The following is a 19,523-nucleotide window of genomic DNA, read 5'->3' as shown; positions in this document are numbered from 1 at the left end:
GCCACCATTTGCCCTCCGTTCAAGGCTGGCGTGCATACACGAACGTCACTCCTATTGCTATTATTGTTATTTTTTCAAAACAACGCCTACTATTTTTTCTGTGTCTCTCATTGTAAATACATACACTCTGCATACATACCGATACATTTTTTCCTAAACAATTATTTCTCAAATCTTTCCATCTTCAATCTTAAACATCTTAATTATTTAATTACTAATAAAAAACGAATACTATTAAAACTAGAAATCATTCATCGAATGAAAGAACCCTGAAATCTATACAATCAAACTAGTGATAAGGCATGAAAGTAGGAAGCAAACACTAGTCTAACCTACGAGCTAGCGTTTTCTAACACCAAGCCAAATTGGGGCAAAAGCCAACCCAAACAACCAGGCCAAAACCTGAACGAAACAAACTACCAATCAAAACAAACATGAAACACACAAACTAAGGAAAGTAACGCAAACACCAAAACAAAACAAGACAAATCCAAACCAACCTAAGCAGCCTTATCCATTCCGATTTCTGGAATCCGGCCAAGAAACCTTCCCGTCACCTTTATCAAATTGAACCTCCTTCCCTGTCCTAGACTTAAGGTAGAGAAAGTGCATATTGGATGTCTTGCTTCCAATTAGGGAACCCGACGATGGCGGTAGGTAAACGGAAGAAACCTTTACATCAACATCCGAAGGAAATTCTTCATATTCATCCCGTAACGAAAATTCCCTAACATCCACACCCTTCTTTTTATCCATCTTAAGTCTATTCTGTTTAAACTTCCGTTAGCACCATCAAAACAAACACCACCATTTGAAGAAGCACCTGCATTCGGTTCAATTAGAACCACCTGCTCAGTAACTATCTCGACAGAATCCTGCATCTTATCGTTTAGCATATCCTTCATCTTAAGTTCATAACCACCCCATCCTTGAGAACCCATGATAAGGTGAAACCGAATTAACAACGACATCCAGACTTTCAAATTGAAACTCAACACCCACATCACAATCTTCCTCTTCTAATTCGCGCACGGACCCATCATGTATACCCACCCTATACACTTGATTATCTGTTATAGAATTGTAGGATTTTAATTAAAACTGTAGGGACTCGGTTTATTATTAATGAAAGTTTTATATCAATTATTGTGTTTAAAAAAAATGTGAAATATTTATTTGAATCCAAAAATTTGCTTAAAATTCAAGGGACCAATCAGAGCGTGACAATCACTTGTTCACACATGTAGTCAAAACTACTCTAAAATGTGGTACACATGTAATTGACTTCCTTAACCCTTACCTCTAATCCCTATATCCAGGGTTTAGGGTTTAGCAATTAGGGTTTATAAATTGGGATTTAGAAATTAAGGTTTAGGTTTAGCAATTAGGGTTTAGAATTTGAGGTATAAAAATTAAGGTTTAGGATTTAGATTGAGTTTTTAACACGAGCGGTTTAGAGTTTAAGGTTTTGGGACTAAACCAAAAACCCGAGTACCTAAACTCTCAATCGGGCTAAATTTAATCAAAAAAAAAAAAATTAAAAGCAAAAAAAAAAAAAAAAAAAAAAATTGAAAAAAAAAACAAATTTGAAAAAAAGAAAAGAAAAGAGAAGCCAGTCACTCGTGATTGTCGCGCTCCGATTGATCCCTTGAATTACAAGCAAATTGTTGGATTCACATTATTACAACTCTTGAAAAAATTAATATTAACTTTATTCATAAATGCTAATCTGCTTACTAAACACTGAAAAAAACTGTCACTGCTCCTAGTGATATAAGGGTCTAAGGGGTCATCAAAACTTTGATATAGACTTATTAGTATTTAAGAAACGGTTAAATATTGACTGGACACAACCGGTTTGACCTTGTTCGAGATAACGAGGGTCAGTTCAAAGGAGAACTAAAAAAGTACATAACTACAAAAACTTTATGATGACATATTTTTTATGCATTAAATGCAACAAATTACATATTAATATTATTTAATATATTAATGTTATTTAATACACATAACATTGATAAACAATTGTTAAACACCACAAATTAATACTGTATTAAAGTATATATTACATGAAATATTCGCATTTTCTCATGTTCACAACAAGTGCACATGTGAACGACATATAATTATTTATTATATATTTGATTATAAAGATTAATTAGAGGTTTTCTCAAACTAATTTTATGTTCAATCTTAATCTCTATCGTCATTCATATCTGATTTAAGTTACATGTGGAATATCCTTGTAATTTACAAGTTCTTAGCAAATCTGCAACATTTTTGGTGCTGGTTTGTACTTTTGTAGAGAAAGTGACATGTTAGATCCCTGACCCGTATTGACCCCTAACCACACTAACCCATGATCCAGCCAACCTTTTTGCCACCTAAACAAACATCCTACTTACGCCATGGTTGATCACAAAGGTAGGTCTTTCCACAATCGTTGTCTCCCATAGCTCACATAGATATAAGAACAAAATCAACTAATCAACCATATACTCAACTAGTCAACTGTATCACTCTACTCAAGGATGTCAAGTATTAAACAACCAATGGTAAACTTAATTTCCCAGATAAGGGCTAACAGAACATAAGTTTCTAAACACAAGTTTTTTTATAAAACATGAACCTTAAGGGTACCTCTTTTTTGGAGCTAAGATTCTAAATGATTGAGTCTATAAAAAACTTGATCCAACCCTGGACCAGCCAGATAGCATGCATATCAGCCCAATTCTAAAAATGCCGCAGATTATATAGAAAGTTGATATCAATAACTATATAATAATAACTTGGGATTTTATTCTTTCACAAGTAAGAACGAACTAGCACTAGAACTCCATAAGGGTAAACATTGGACTAAAGTTTATATTACCATCTCTAATAATCATCATATATTCAACATTTATATTCAAACATCTACTTGTGATTTCAAAGACATCTAAGTCTCGGTAAAACTAAGAATACATATCAATCCCCGATATAATTGAGTATTAGTTCTGCTTGGCTTCATTGCTCAAAGCTTCGCATAGTAACAATATCATTTAAATTGTGTTACAGAAACCACAACGCTAATGCAAAAGAAGCTGCTAATCTTAATATGCATATATGTTGTAATGTGTCTGATTGGTTACATCATAATGCTTATGTGTATGTAATATTCTAATCTTATCTTGATGGTTAACTTTGACATACAGATATATGGAAAAAGTTAAGCAAATCTCTAGTAGTTATTCTAATGGTCAAGGAAAAGAACACAAATCTACCAAACCCTAAACATACCAACGTAAGTGTTAGAAAGATACAGGGAGATATGAGGTCTACTTTTGCTAAGCACATAAACATTAAGAACAATGAAAAATCATGACTAATGTCCATATTATATTAGTCTAATATTTTTTATGCTCATATGCAAAAAAAGATACCGTAAAACTCACCCAAAGTTTATGAAATGCTTTAAGTCTTTAACACATCCAAAAACACTTTTTTGAAAAATTATTTTGTTTATTCAACAATCTGGTCTTTGAAATTCTAATTTAGCAAACCAGACAAAAAGAAAAGTACTGACGGGCCAGCCAACCAGTCGCACTGCATTTAAAAGCTACGGAGAGCTTATTTTGACCCGTTAACCAATTTTGTTCACCACTACTATGTTCAAGGTTTTACTTTCAAGATGCAAACACAAACACGGCAATTATTGCACAAGATAAAATCTAACATTAGCTACATTGGGTGTCGCAGAATAACACTCGAAATAGTAACAAATATAATGGTAATAAGTATAGAGCGTGCTAAAAAGTAAAAAACTAATCTAGAAAAAAGTTACATCTAGATATTAATCGAATACAATTAAGCATGCATTCTTACTTGTCTTTCAAAGGACAATACGATACATTGGTACAAATACTCGCTCCTCATTATAGTTCCAAAAGCTTCAAACGATCCTTACCACTATCCCTTTTACCTGCAACATTTAATAATCCAAACTCATCAGATATCTTATGCAAAGAACCTCTAAAGAAGTTTCTTAGAGTAACGATTACTCACAAGCCGAAAATAACTTAATAGACATTACAACTCTCCTCAAAGGTTGAATATATATAGAGACAATAGTGCAAAATGTACTTTGATAGTCCAAGTTCACGAACATGTCTCTTGTATACCTCATTGTCATCAACTGAAACTAAATCAATTTATGTTATACATAATTTTTACTCCATTAACACAAAGAAAAAGCATATCAAGTAAACTAAAAAACAGTAACATACCAGAAACAAGCAGACAGGATACAACTTAGCAAGCAGCTGTTGTATCTTGAGCCAACGGAAGGGGTAAAGGCTTGTAAGAGATCAACGGTGTATAATTCAGTTCATATTTTACTACAATGGAGCCAAAGATGTTAAATTTTCCCGCACTACTATGAGCAACTTCAGCATCTGAACATTTTTTAAATACAACTCGGGCCCGCCCACTTTGCCTGTCGACTTCAGTTTCAGATTCCATTAAAGGCCCAAACCGTCTAAACATTTTGTTCAGATGAATTTCTGAAGGAAAATAAATACCCTCAGTAAACTTCATCAAAACTTCAGTTGCCAAATTCAACCGTCTTCTTTCTATAAGCTCCAATTGTTCCTTTGCCTCTATTTCATGATTGCTACTAAAGAAACGCTTTTTATTCGATCTACGGGTCGGTTTTACATGTTGTTGTTTGTCTTGTTCATAAGTCACAATTTGATGTTGTTCTGCACCTCCATTTTGATGTTCTTGCAATAGTTGTTCATCAGGATAGTTCTGAATGATCCTATCCGTCCAATAAGAATCATTAACATCATCAAATTCAAACTCTTCTGGATCGTTTTCATTCGAAATCTTTCTCTTTCTAGCATCGATTGAATCTTGTCTAATTTTGTTTATAACAGCTGCTCGGTGGCTACTGAAAAACGGGATGACATTATTCAAGAAACTGTGTTTTTTCATGGGGTCCTGAGCAAACAAGTGAAGTTGCGATAGCAACTCAGCTTGATCTGAAACAGCACTTATGACTACTTGGTCAGCCGGTTCAGTCTTTACTGGTCCGGTTAGTTGACTTGCTACTTTTTGAATGGATGCACCAACTTTGAAAGACAGTTTAGCTGTCGCTACGGGGTCACTATCCAGACTAGGTCGCTTCTCAGAACCATCAGAAATCGAATCATCTGCCTTTCGTTTTTTAGAACCATCATCGTTCATAACTTGCATATCTTCCAATACATCTCCACATAACTGAAACTCAGCCAGCTGGCGGTACCTTTTAAAACGACCATAGGACGATAATTGAGCTTTTGCCATCGTGATCTCCATTTTATCACTTTCGCCATAAGGGAATTTCGCAAGTAGTCTTACATAATCCACAAGTTTATCAGGTTCAAATGAGTTAACACTAGCAGATTTATCGATACCATCTCGTTTACTCGATTCTTGCTTAATCCCTGCATTTTCTACAATTTGACATTTGATATTCTCATAAATATCACGAGGAATGCACGAACATGCAAGCCCTAATTCCACCCGTCTCGAAACTTCTTCTAAAGCACAATGGACAGCATTATTGAAAGCTTCTGAATTAGTATGGTTTGCGATTTGGGAAAATTTGGACCGAAATGGTTTCAAGACTGTTGACTCGTTCCAAGCAAAACTTCGGTCTCCAAAATACGCTACTAAAAAGCAATCTTTTTTGTGATATTTCATGGCTTTTTCTGACGCATCAGATGGATCGAATATCTGCCCGGGCCACCACGGATGACTCCTGACTTTACCCCAGACTAAATCAGAAACCGAGAATTCACCTTCGTTTACTGGCGGGTGGAAATAACATGATTGATATAACGAAACCGCTGTTTCATACCACTGTTTAGCCTCCATAGTACGCTCTGATGATGCATCTATTTCTTGCTCTACAACATCCACATCTACATTCTCGTCTATAATTGAGAGATTCGTGGGGTCCGTCTTTTGCTCGTCGAATTCATCTTTCCAACCGAGCACTTCATCAATATCCATTCCTGCATCATCTCCTCTGTCCAATTGAGCTTCATCATATGAAAATTGTGTGTTTGCAGGTAAAACAACGTGTTCAGCATAACCCGCATGAGTTGTCTCATGGTTAGCTTTGTCAAAATCTTCAACCGAAGTATTTGGCACACCGATCGTTGGAACTTCAGTATGCGGTTCTGTTGTTTCATCTGCCACGTCATTGGCTTTTAGGTTCTCATCTTCGACCAAAATCCCGCTAACAGTCAAATCTTGCACAACGGAATTTGGTAACTTATCAGCACCTACCCCGTCTCCAGTTTCTGCATTAACAACCACTTGAGGTTCACCTTTTCTTTCTAAACCGTCTTCTACAACCTCCACATCTGCTTCCTCTGAGCCAAGATTGGCCCTGGTTTCCAAATCTGGAATCTTTGATAAATCTAAAGCCTCGGTTTCTTTTTCAGTTGTTTCATCCATCGGATGATCTGCATCGTCCACTTCTTTAACAGATCCTGTTGGTTTTTCCATGGTCTCCTTGGTCAAACCTATTTCCGATTCCTTTTCTTTATCAGCTACATCAATTTCTACTTCAATACTTTGAGAATCTTTGCTCCTTGATTCATCATCCATCTTTTGAACATCATCTGTTTCAGCTTCTATTCTTGATTGTGAACTTTCCTCTTTGCTAATTTCAGCTTTCTGGTCCAAATTTTCATCTCTGTTAACCACGTCACTTGATAAACTAGGGTTATCTGCAGGAACTGAACTTTGATCCTCAGAAACAACATCTCGAACCTCATCTTTTTTAGTCAAATTCTCCTCTACAACCACCTCAACAACTTCAATCGCAGACTCCGAAACCTTAGTGGAATCCGAAACCTCATCAGTATCTTCTTTAACAGATTCTATACCCCGTTCAACTGTCTCCTCGGTCAAACCTCCTCCTGACTTCTGAACAGCGTTCACTGTAACATCAACTGTTGACTGCAAACTCTCATTTCCCGTTTGGTCATCTCCATCTCGAACTCCCTCTTCCTCATTTTTAGTGCTCTCATCAACATTACTTTCACCTGTTCCAACTAACCCCTCCTCTGCAACTTCCGAAACCTTCAACGAACTCAAAACCTCAACTTCCTTCCCGTTTTTTCCGTCTACATCATCATCCACTTGTTTCTCAGAGTCTACATTCGGTACTACAACCTCCTTATCTTTCACATCAATAGTTTTCTCTCCACCAGCTTCAGTCTCCTGGTCTAAAGGTTCTCTAGAACCTTCCACCACTGGCCCATTTCCAGGTTTCTCAAAATTTGCATCTTCCATAACCAAATCACCAGTACCAGAACTCTGTTCAGCTACCTTATCAAACCCTAAATCAACCTTAGAACCACCATCAGCACCAACAACATCAACCACCATATCCTCACTTTCATCTTTCTCACTATCAATTTTATCTTTTGTATCAGCATTTAACAGCACAACATCATCCTTATCTTCTTTCATTTTGTCGCAATTTGCAGATCAACTACGTATACAATTAAATTTATTGTTAATTGTTGATTATACTCGATGCAGATTCAAAATGAAATTATCCAAATTCAAAACCCTAATATTGTAGCGTGAGTGAGTAATTTAGTATATAGAGTGAATGAATACGAACAAACCTAAAGCTTAATTGAGAATAACACGATAATAATGATTAAAAAAAGAAGTAAAACCTAGGGTTTGAGATAGCGTACCTTACTCTGTTTAATGAGCTCAAAAATGAAGTCTTTTTCGTTTTGGCTGAGTTTGTGTGTGTGTGTGTGTGTGTCTGTGTGTGATATATGATGAGTTATTTTGGGTTAGATTTGCTATTTGTAAAATACTCCGTATAAAGTAAAGTAAAAAAGGCAAATATTACCACCTCGGTAATGAAATATTAACAATGGTCATCTTCATCTCTAGTACATGTGTAATCTAGTACATCTGTAGATCATAGAGTGCAATCTCACAGGACACATAACTTTATAAGGGTTCAAAATTTTCAAAAATAATAATACATGTTTTTACATACAGTAGAGTAATAATAATACGAGTTAATGAGCTGATTGAGAATAATATCTTAGGGAGTATTGAAAACGGTATCTTAAGCATCATTGAATATAAAGAGCTGACTGAAATTTTTGCTTCCAAAAATGCTAGGGGAGAAGTTTTATTTTAAAAATAGTTTAATTAAAAGAATTGACAATTATTTGTGAAAAAAATAATATGTTACGCTTGTTTTGAGAACTTTTTCTATATTGATAATTTTAGTAGTATCTTATTATATATATTAAATTTTTTAATGTCTAAAAGGGGACATTTTTATGTCTTTAATAGGGCCCGCAAAATTACTGAGACGGTCCTGCAAATATCAATCTATTAAAAATGCTCCTCAATTATTTCATTTGATACTATACTATACCATTCGGTTCCTTAATGTGACCAATAATAACAAAAGTATTTTTAGCATAAAGGTAAAAGATAACATAATGGTGAAAAGTATTGAAATCGTAACTTTTGTGAGACTTCTTTACAAATTAAATTGGTTGTAGTACTACTATGATTCATATTTTTATCAGAGATACTCTTTAATTTTGAAATAGCAATGTATAACTGATCGTGAGTAAACACTGGCGAAGTAAATAGAAACCTACATGAGCTGGGGATTGACTTTGACTTTTACTAATGTTCACTGCAAAACACGTTGAGTTTTGAAACTATTTTTTGAGGATCTTGAATGGTAACAAAGTAACAAACTACTATGTAACTTTTAAGAATAAGTATATAATTTTTCATTTATCTATATCTATATTCTATATCTATATCTATATCTATCTATATCTATATCTATATTCTATATTATATATAATAACAAAGTCAGATTTAGCTAATTAACATCAGAAAAATTTTAATGGAGTAAAAAGAACCATTCGATTAAACAACATCTTTCAATAATAACCCTTAGATCGCTTGATCACTAAACAATTGTCTATCACTTCAATTTTATTTGTATATTGACACCACTACCCCTCTAATATTCTACTGCCATAAAAATGTACGGGGTCTGTTCCATCTATTTCATTTTTCAAATTTTGGGGTGCGATAGTAGTTCACCAAAATACGCCGAACAATTTCCCCGATCTCCCACAGGAAGAAGCAATCTTGGTACGAGCTTCGTTACATTTACTATCTCCTGCTATCTATTCATTTTCATGTTATATGTATGTATGTTGAACACTGTCAATAGCAGATTAATGAAGAAACTTGTAAAAATTCATCGTTCACATCAAATTAGGGTTTTTGTTATATTTTTTTTCGTATTATCAAAAGACCGGTTTCTGTATCTAACATTTTTCATGTATTGCATATTGGGGTTCGGCAGTAGTTTTACAAAATATGCCGATCAGTTTCGCCTTCATTTTAGATGTATATTTAATTGACATATGTATGCATATATCTTTTAGAAACTATGGTAGAAAACACTATGGAATTGAAGAATTCAAATAGATCGTTCATCAAAGCTTCTCTCAGGATGCTTGTTTGTGATCAACCAATTAGGTACTTATCGTATGATCAACCCAACCTGGTCTTTATGGTTAACACTTTATGTTAACATATATATTTTAATGTTTTATTTTATTTTAAGTTAAAGGAAACCACAAGTAGTTTACAAAATATATGTGTTAACACTTTTGTATGAAATTTGTATTTATCTTTGCATTAATAGGTGTTGTATAACCCTCGGGAAGACAGCTTTTGAAGAAAGTCAAAAGTAAAAGAGATTTAAAATTGAACACACAAGGTTTCGATCTTTTCATCTTCTGAGACATTTATATGTACCTCTCATCTTCACAGTTGTATGTGTATTAATAGGGCTACTAATCATTTTCACAATAAAATGGCACAATAATCCTACCATAAGAAGAGATGTATTGCAGTACGTTCATTTAATGGCTAAGTGTTACAAGTTTTGTTTCCTGATACTAATTGTTACTTAGTAGGATTGTTGGTGACTTGATTATTACTTTTCCTTTTAGCACTCTACCTTATGTAGAGTTTGAATTTTGTTAACTTTTATGTACATTGGAATCATGGAGCTGGTTTACTTGCATATTAGTATTTGGTGTCAGTAGAGGAGGCAACATCTTCACATTCGACAACCGAAAAAGATTGTTTTTTATACATCTGATTGGATTGGCCATAAACAAATAATGTTGAACATTTTACGTTTTTCATGTATAAATATTTTGGATAAAATGATATCAGTAATTTTTAATATCAAAAACAATTCATGTGTTGATAAATGATTTTGGAAGTATTATGCTTAAGGAATGCACTCTGGAAGGCTGCAGATTATCAAGTTTCTTCTAAGCCAACTTTATTGTTATTTTTAATTTTTGAGTTTGTGTTTGAGTAGTAAAAATTGTTTTTTTTTTATTTTTTGATTATGTAATTGAACATTATGAGATAAAAGAACATTACTCGAATTGACTCATTCATAAGTAAATAGATTAGTTTTAGCTGTTTTACTTGCATTTCTTTTGTAGATTTGCAGAATTTGAAGATGATCCTGATCTATACGTGCTCAAACAGTTCAGTCTGCAAGTAATTACTTGAATGACCACGTAAATCACTTTTTTGGTTGAACAATAGATCGAAAAAGAAGTGTTGGAGGAAGCAGAGAAAGCAACGGAGGAAGAGGTGGGTTACTGCACTGTTTGACATTAAACTCATTTCACTATTGTTGCTAGACTTAAGTGCATATTCAACATTGAATATAAACTTATATGCAGGAAGCACAAAGGGCAAGAGAAAAAGGTGAGAGTGGAAGAGAGAAAGTGGTTATGATCGGAGGGACATATACCGAAAGGTAAAGTATATAATGTGATGTACGGTATTATATGTTTGTGTACACGATAAATCGACTTCATCCGGGCGTTTTTGCTTGAAATGCCATTATGGACGGGTTATATGAGCTGGGTTGCCGTAAACCACTTCCTGTCCAAAATCATTGATTCTTTACAAAAGTAATTAACATATGGTTACACAGACATAAATTCAATTATGCTCTTACTATTATTTAATATTGAATATTGAATATTGAATATTGAATATTGAATATTGAACTGAATGTTGAGACAGAAAGTTTGTATGCATTGACATTACACGTTGTGGCTTTCGAAGACTTTTTTTTTATTACACTTTTTCTCATAATAGATAAGAATTGTGTTGCAACTTCATAAATTCTGCTATTTTGTTTTGATCAAGTTTGTTGAAACTAATACTGTTTTTGGTTTTTCTTACTTGCAGACTGCTGCACCGTCATTACGATGACTATCATGTAAGTTCGTTTTATTACTTTAATGAGGTTCCTCTTTCTTTACAAGCACAAATCTTAAAATTATAAGTTTTTGGTGGTGGTTACAAAAATAAAATAATCTAAATTAATTAAAGAAGAAAATTATAGACCAGGTTGTATGCTTTGAAAAAGGCTTTGGTAGCTTTTGGTGGTTTGGTTGATGTATTTTCTCTTGAACTATTATTATTTTTAACTTTTTTCGGTTTGACGCTTAACTTTGACTAAGCTTTAAGAGATACTGACAACAAAACAATTCACTGAATCATTATTGAAAATTAATATGTATTACAGGAGATTAGAAGCAACAAAATAACTATGCTTGGCAATTGTAAACACAAACATGAAATGTTCGGGTTTTTTTCTTTACTGTTCACTTTCTTTTCATACTTGCTACAAATTCGTTAAACAATTATATTGTACTTCGTCTTACTTAATTGTGATTTATTGTACATGTACTTATATAACATAATGAGTTATATTCCATCATATTGATCTTTTTTCTTTTATTTGTCAATGATTATTTATTCATGGACATTTCTTATACCTTTCAAAATAGGTTTCGTAAACTCTTATTTTAAAAACCCGCGAAATCGCGGGTTATAAACTAGTTTATTCTAAATTTAGTATTACTTGTAATTGTAAATTGTATTTGTATGTATAAAAATCTAAAATGTAACTTTTTGGTCAACCGTCTCATCAATCAGCCCTGGATTTGAAGGCCCGGCATTGGAATTCCGCGCAGAAGAAGATGCTTCATTGAATTGTGCAAACAGTTCTTGCATTGTAGAATGCGTTGACCATTGCTTTGGGCCTTAGTTAACGTTGGTCGTCATAACAGTTTTTGACGGTACGTTACACTATCCGGTCAAAATTAAACACATTAATATGACATCTTTTGCCCATCACGTGTTATATTTTAATATTTTGGAGTTTACATGTCCATTACAACGAGGAAAAATACCGCCTATCAAAACTATGGAGGTCTTTTAAAGTATTTTTAACCGAAATCTATATTTTCACGGGTCGTAAAATTAATTATATATGAACGGCTGACATTCATATTGAAATATGTCATAAACTTGCTATCAGAGTTAATCCATAATATATAATTTTATTATTCAATTTAGTGTTGTATATAACAAGCTTGAGGTCAGTTGCGCTTTGCTGCGGCCGACGTTAGTTTTTTTTTAGCGATGCTTTCTAGCATTTTCGTTGGTAGTTATTACACGCTATTTAAGATAATATACATAGGTTGTTAGTACTGCCAAAAGTAATTATTACATTGTCTTAAAATGTGACATCCGCGAAAGAAGCAAATACAAAACATCACTTACGTTCAGGATGCCTTCAAACATTACAACATACAGAATCATAAATGGAAGCAGATGCAATTCGAGCATAAGGATCAATATATGATGCCAATTTCTGCATACGATTAAAAAATAAGTAATTTTAATAGTTGAACACGTTAAAAAAAAAAAAAAAAAAAAAAAAAAAAAAAAAAAAAAAAACAAAACTATTTGAAATTGTAGTTCCCACAACTTTGCAAGCAAAATTGGGCAATATCATAAAATCCTGTAGAGAGACAAACTAATCACACAAAGCCATATCTTTACATCATAAAAAATATTATCTTACATATACACAGACATATACCTGATTTTGTTCCCTTTTTCAGCTGCCGTTTTGATTTCTTCTCTTTACAGACAGGTACAGAAGTAGTAACGGTGACTGAAACAGTGTTGTTGATTCATTAAAAGGTCTTTAAAACGCTTGTGTCGAGACCTCTTGTTAGCTAATTCTTATTACCAAATCCCTTTATCAGTTAGAAGATATCCCAGAAACAACTGTATGTATGATAGCACATATTAGTACTCCCATGCAACAATAAGCACCTGTATAAAAATAATATGATAATGCTTGACAAAGTAGTATACCTGAGATATAAGAACCATACTAATGAGAAGAGGCAACCCAATTTCAACATATCTAGCGAACTAAAATACAAAAAGAAACAAAGATATAGAATAGCGTAGGTTGTATTCTGTAAAAATATGTCTAATCATACTTAACCTAACCCTGGGAATCCAAATTCATAAAGACCGAAACCAGATAGAGTGACCAGAGGAACAACCGCAAGTGGACTCAACAACCTTTAAATCAAACATATGAGACTTGAGAAAAAAAGATGTAAATGAATATAACCATCTGTAGTAATATTTTGACAGGTGACTATTAATTCATTTTATAGCTTAGAGCTAATCGGGCAGATTTGTTCATGTCAAGTAGGTAATTGGGCAGATTTGTTGGAGCACACGCACTAATGAGGTATCTTGAATAGCAGTGATAGTTAAAAATCAGATGGAATTTCGAAAAGAAAAAAAAAAAAATTAACCTGCTTCGTCGGCTGGAATCTCCGATTGTGCAGCAGTTGTAGTCGCTGGCGATGGACTTAGTGTTGCTTATTTATCGAGTATGGGATTAAAGATAAAATTAAGATGAACTTCATATCTGTTTTATTGAGGATTCTGAAAACTTACAATACAAAGGAATGAGGGAAAAGTCTTATATACTGATACATGAAGAGTTGACTTCCTAAAGTCAACAAAAATATTCTAACAATAATAATAACCAATTCTAACCACCTAATAACAAACTTACAGTAAAATAACTTAAATATTGTTGCAGTGAATAAGCATTCTATGTAACCTTTTCCATTGTGTAGATGTCAAAGTTTGTGTGGAATGTATCTCTTTATCCCCCCACAAGTTGGCAGTGTAAAAGGGTCACAGATGCCAAACTTGGTAATACGACTGTAATGTGGAGACTTGTGTAGAGCTTTGGTTAGAACATTCTGCAACCTGGGAAGAAGATGATGTGAACTGCACAACCTGGGAAGAAGATGATGTGAACTGCAGGAGGATTTTGCCTTCTTTGATTTTGTCTCTAACAAAATGACAATCTATTTCATTATGTTTGGTTACATAATTTACAAAATTTGATAACATTGTTCGATTTTAATTCAATAACGTTTTCAAAGTGATCCTTGTCATTATAGCTCATGTGCACCAATATAGCAGTTCCTGCAATTGTAAAACGTTGAACAATCGCTCGTTGTTATCTACTCCAAGCGTAAAAATTGTATCAGGTTATATCTTATTGGCTCTATTAATCGAGTCAACAGCAAGCGTCGATTTATTGGCGACTTGACTGTCGTTTAGAGCCTAAATTGAATTCTATGCAGGATTTAAAACCCGTAGAATTTGATTCTACCATTTTCATGACGTCTCATTTTTTCATTTTTTATTTTCATTTTTTAAAAATTTTCCTACTTATACCGGAGATCCTTTTGGAAGCAATCTCGTTATCCATAGAACATTGAGAGGGATGACTTTCTCTACTCTTGGGAGTGTTTCACTTCGGGTGGAGAAATGATTTGTCTTTATTCTAGGATAGGGGAAAGATTGTCTACATCTCACATCCCCCATACGTCGCATGTACGAGATGGGGTTTTGTTGTTGTACTAACCGTCTTATGCTAAAGTAATTGGCATTTGATATGCCCGAATCGGACGGTTTATTTATGCGGTGTCGTTAGGTCGCAAAACATCAATTTAGGATATCAACAGAAGAAGTTGATTGTTTAATTTATATATGCTGGGCCTAAATCTATTATTCCTTCCTATGGGTTAGCAAGGGCAAATATGACATAGGGTCGTTCCTTGAGCGGTCGAATTTGAAACGGAGCTTATTCAGATAATTTAGTAATTAAGATTGGGTTTGTACACAATTTAGTATCCAAGACTAGTGGCCAGGTAAACCTTGTGTGGAGAGACGGGATCCTTTTGGTCCCAATAAATTGGCGACTGTTCGAAAAATCCAACAACCAAACACCACTTTTATCCGGAATATCAAATTGTGTAAAGCCAATAGTTGGGTTGATTTGATTTATAATTGTAATTAAAATATTAAAGCAATATAATTAAAATAAGCTAGCTAGCATGCAACGGCTAAGGACAGAGAAGACGTGGTTCACCATGATTTAAGATAACGTAGTGTCGGGATGATTGCGAGACACTCATTGGTTAGATATACTTTGGTGTAAACACTAGATTCCCTACTAAGCGGTTTCCCAATTAGCATGTCACGAGGAACTAGGCTTTGAAGATTCTGATAGGATGGACTATGCTCAACTCCCGACGCTTTATCCGGTTTAAGGATATAAGCGACCCATCTTGGATGCAATGCATACCTTGGGCGCACGAACAAAGTAGCATAGCCATATACCTATAATATCCAACATTTCTTAACACCTTAGTGTATTACCCAAATGAGTGGTTATGATTGTGTTTCGAATTCCTTTCTGTCAATGGTTTGGTAAAATCTAAGGGTTTGTAGACTAATTAGAACATCTGATAGTTCTCAGTAATCCTTGAAGATTCATAAGCTTAGTTTGTATTGTAGTGCGTTAAACTCCCATTTATGACTGAAACCAGCCCTTACTTAAATCTACCCAATAAATCCCTTAGTTATCCACCATGTACTAGACTTAAAGTGGTTCCATAGCTTCTAACCTTGACCATGCTCAAGTGGTCCTATAGTACATCAACACTGTACTCTACTGTTGCAACAGCATTTCCTCGAGTCTTATACTTTTGACCAATGTCTTGATCTGGTCCTATTGTAATTCCCCATGTACTTTATAGTATTTCCGATGGGTTCATACCTTGACCAATGTATAAACACAGATAATTAATTACCTTATAATTGTCGACTTTATAAAAGGTTTTAATCACGTTTATTGGTGGAAGGACGATAATAACGAGTTTTAATATCATAGACAGAAAGCGAGTACGAAACGATAATCATCCATAACTAACATTATTAAATCATGGCAAACAATCAAGCAATTACTCACACATCATGGCAACAAGCATTTATAATATTAATGAATCACAAACATCGAACAAGAATATTATAATAAATTAATAAAAGAAAGGATAGATATTACCGAATAATGTCGACAGAATAACACTTGTATTTCTTCATAATATCCATAGCGTTATAATGTTCGAAAGCTTCTACTACTAACTACATACTAATCTCCTATTGATCACTAGAGAGCGATAATAGAAAGATAATTACATTTCCTAATCTCTGTACTTTTCTCTCTCTAGAATCTAGAGAAAGAAAGTAGAGAGAACTAATCTCCTATAGATCACTAGAGAGCGACTATAGAGAGATATTTGAGAGAGAAGTGAAGAATGGTGTGTGTTGAAATGAATGCAAAAAGCTCTATAAATAGGCAAAATTTTCCTGGCAAACGGCTAGCAGGCCGTTTGCCAGGGTAAGCCGTTTTTGATGCTCGTTTGACAAGCCGTTTGGCAAGCCGTTTTTCCTTATGGCAGGCCGTTTGGCAAGCCGTTTTCCCTTATGGCGGGCCGTTTGGCAAGCCGTTTACTGGATCGTAACTTGTCTTTCACCGTTTTCGCTCTAGAATCTTCGTTTTAGCTACGTTTTTGACGATTCTTGCGCCCACGCGTTCGTAATTGAATATCCTACAACATGAGATTAAAATATTAAAATTTTCCAAAAATTATAAAATAAGTTATTTAAACGCGAGTTAATCGTCTTAGCCGATTTTTCTCGCTTTTCCTCGTTTTTCATCTGTTTTTAGTGATTCTTGAAACATAGCCTTTGTAATGACATAATCTACCAAATGAAGCAAATAAATGCTTATTTAGATGATAAAGTCAATTACTTTATCATAAATAAGGCTAATATCGGGGGTAAAAACGTGACTTTTTAGCCGATATCAAATATCCCACACTTAGACTTTGCTTGTCCTCAAGCAAACCTCTCTTTTATTTTGAGTTCAAGGATGCTTATGAGGTTTCCGTTCTATTATTCAAGTGGTTTTTTATTTATTATAAGAGCAAGATCAGACAAACCGTCTTCTAAAAAGGGGTAGAAACTATCTCTGCAAGCATAAGGGAAGGTTACATGACATTGGCTTCCTTACACGGGTCACTCGAATCACTCAAGTGTTTGGGGTTCCCTATCAATCTATGAATTGAATTCGCTCATAGCCAGTCATGCTGCAAGTATTGTCATAGGCTTGACCAAGAATCATATCTCCACCGGTTAGATAAGGACGGCACCGATCTTCTCCCTAATCATTCTTTCAAGAGGAAGAGCGGGTTTAAAGGCTGGTTTGCGAAGAAAAGTGAAGGTTTTGATATGGCGAAAAGGGTGATTTCGAATCTTTGAAATTTAGAAAGATTCGATAGATTTCGGTTTCAATGAGGATATACTTTTTTCTAGGAAAGATGATACTCTATTTTTGTTGAAGAGTTCCTTTAGAGGGTGCTGATTTTCAGCGAAGACTTTGCTTCTTTTCTGCAATCCTCCTGGGTCACAATCTTCATTTTCTTGGGGGATATATGCTTTTATTTGAAGACTTTTCTCTTCTTTATTTTTGAGACTTTGCTCATCATTTTTTTTTTTGATATCTCATCTTCATAACTTTGTCTATTTCTTCTTGTGCCCAGAGGGAAAGGTATTTCACCAGAAATAGGTCTTTTTGACCTATCAAAAACAGTCTGAGATTTCGGAATTTTTCGACAAGTGTTTGAAGTAAACTTGGTCGATCTATCTCTTTGAATTACTAGATTTTGGAATGAGAAAGGAAAGAGGGTGGAAAGGGTAACGTATTTGATAGTGAATTTGGGGTGAGTATTTTCTGATTCATCAACTCTTTAAGATGAGTTGGTCGGTTTAAATGCGTGGAGTGGAAACGAAAACGGATGGTTTTTTTGTCTTCTCTATTCAGAATGATTTTGAAAGAAGTATCACACCTATACCACGTATGGCGCTTACTAACCACTGGCCTCGAAATGTATGTCAATGTCAAGTTCTAACTCTAAATGCTAACATCGGCACTCTCAACGGAAAAGATAGTGAAGCATTAAAAATGAATGCTTATTAGGCTATTTTTGGGGTGCCTCACAGCAATTATATTGGGTCGATAATGCCTAGTCATGCAATGCTCTTTTAGAGAATCGGTTCATCCTTAAGAAGATTTATGTCCTCATTTGTATTAATTTTAGAACGAACACGCTTAATTTTCGAAAGTACTTTTTCAGAAAGTATCATTTAGCCAAAATTTTTGAAAAATTTACGTTGAGGACAAAGAATCTAAATAGTAGGTATAATTGAAAAGCTTGGGTAAATTTTAAGTTAAGAATATTTTCCGAGCATCCCATAGCTAATTTCGGTGTACTACACCGCTATCCCACACTTAGAGGAACATTGTCCCTAATGTTCATTCTTAGATTTTAGAGAGCTAAAATCCCACACTTAGAGTTTGAACACGTCGAAAAATGTATCTAATCTCAATATTGGGTTGGAATCCCACTCTTAGTGATAAGCTTAGGATAGGGTATAGGTTAAAGATATAACGAAGCAAAATAAACAAACGAAGAGAAAGAAACGAATTACTCCCCTTGCGTGCGGTTGTGAGCCGAGGATCTGAAGGTAGACGGAGTCGGAACCATCTTCTGCTAGATTCGAATCGGTCTTCTTGAAGTGTACTCTAGCTCATTAGGGCGTTCTCATCCTCCATACACCATCCACCAATAACTTGCAATGAAATAATCAACGTGTTTCCTTGTCGTTTCATCATTATTCAAAGAGTCTCCACCACAGGCATCAATAACTATCTATTACTTGTAAAAATGGAAAAGATCAAACCTAGACAGGTGATTAAGCTTTAGGGCATATACTCACTGATTTGCGTTTTGATGAAAAAGTTTTTCTGAAAACTTGAGGTTTTTGAAAATTCAACAAATCAGTGTATGACTTAAAATCTTAATCTCACACTTAAAGTGTTGACTGCCTTTCATTTTAAGACATTTGAAATAATGTAGCAATTAATTCAATTAAGCCCTAGACAAGTAGGAGAAGTGAATTCGTCCAAAGAAACGTTGAAAATTTTATTTTAAGTTTCACTTTCTCATTTATTCAATTAACCTAATTATCTTAATCTAACTACTACTAAAGCTAGAGAAAAATAAACACACGGGTTGCCTCTCGAGAAGCGCTTGTTTTTGTTCGAGTCACGAACCTGACTCTAG

The 19,523-nt window shown here is 34.3% G+C and overlaps 1 protein-coding gene and 1 long non-coding RNA gene across 4 annotated transcripts; one reads left to right on the top strand and one right to left on the bottom strand.

The window, feature by feature from the left end:
* Positions 1–276: 276 nt before the first annotated feature.
* Positions 277–7,823, bottom strand: LOC139893617 (uncharacterized). Of its 3 annotated transcripts, XM_071876785.1 has the most exons (5): positions 7,746–7,823; positions 4,266–7,531; positions 4,045–4,180; positions 3,865–3,961; positions 277–1,070 (listed from the first exon to the last, which is right to left on the bottom strand). In XM_071876785.1, the coding sequence occupies exon 2, from the start codon at positions 7,507–7,509 to the stop codon at positions 4,291–4,293; it is 3,219 nt and encodes a 1,072-aa protein (XP_071732886.1). In that variant the 5' UTR covers positions 7,510–7,531; positions 7,746–7,823; the 3' UTR covers positions 277–1,070; positions 3,865–3,961; positions 4,045–4,180; positions 4,266–4,290. The 3 variants fall into 3 exon arrangements, with proteins under 3 accessions (XP_071732886.1, XP_071732885.1, XP_071732887.1); XM_071876784.1 differs by lacking the exon at positions 277–1,070 and having other exon boundaries at positions 3,703–3,961; XM_071876786.1 differs by lacking the exon at positions 277–1,070 and having other exon boundaries at positions 3,703–3,961; positions 4,045–4,174.
* Positions 7,824–9,073: 1,250 nt separating this feature from the next.
* LOC139893616 (uncharacterized) lies at positions 9,074–11,865 on the top strand. The gene is made up of 6 exons (XR_011774635.1): positions 9,074–9,195; positions 9,495–9,588; positions 9,758–9,832; positions 10,578–10,731; positions 10,824–10,900; positions 11,341–11,865. It is a non-coding gene; the product is annotated as an uncharacterized lncRNA (long non-coding RNA).
* The last annotated feature ends 7,658 nt before the right edge of the window (positions 11,866–19,523 follow it).

Source organism: Rutidosis leptorrhynchoides, chromosome 2 (assembly GCF_046630445.1).
Source record: "Rutidosis leptorrhynchoides isolate AG116_Rl617_1_P2 chromosome 2, CSIRO_AGI_Rlap_v1, whole genome shotgun sequence".
NCBI lineage: Eukaryota > Viridiplantae > Streptophyta > Magnoliopsida > Asterales > Asteraceae > Rutidosis > Rutidosis leptorrhynchoides.
Note: the sequence above shows the minus strand (reverse complement) of the source record. Positions and strands in the feature narration are given on the sequence as shown.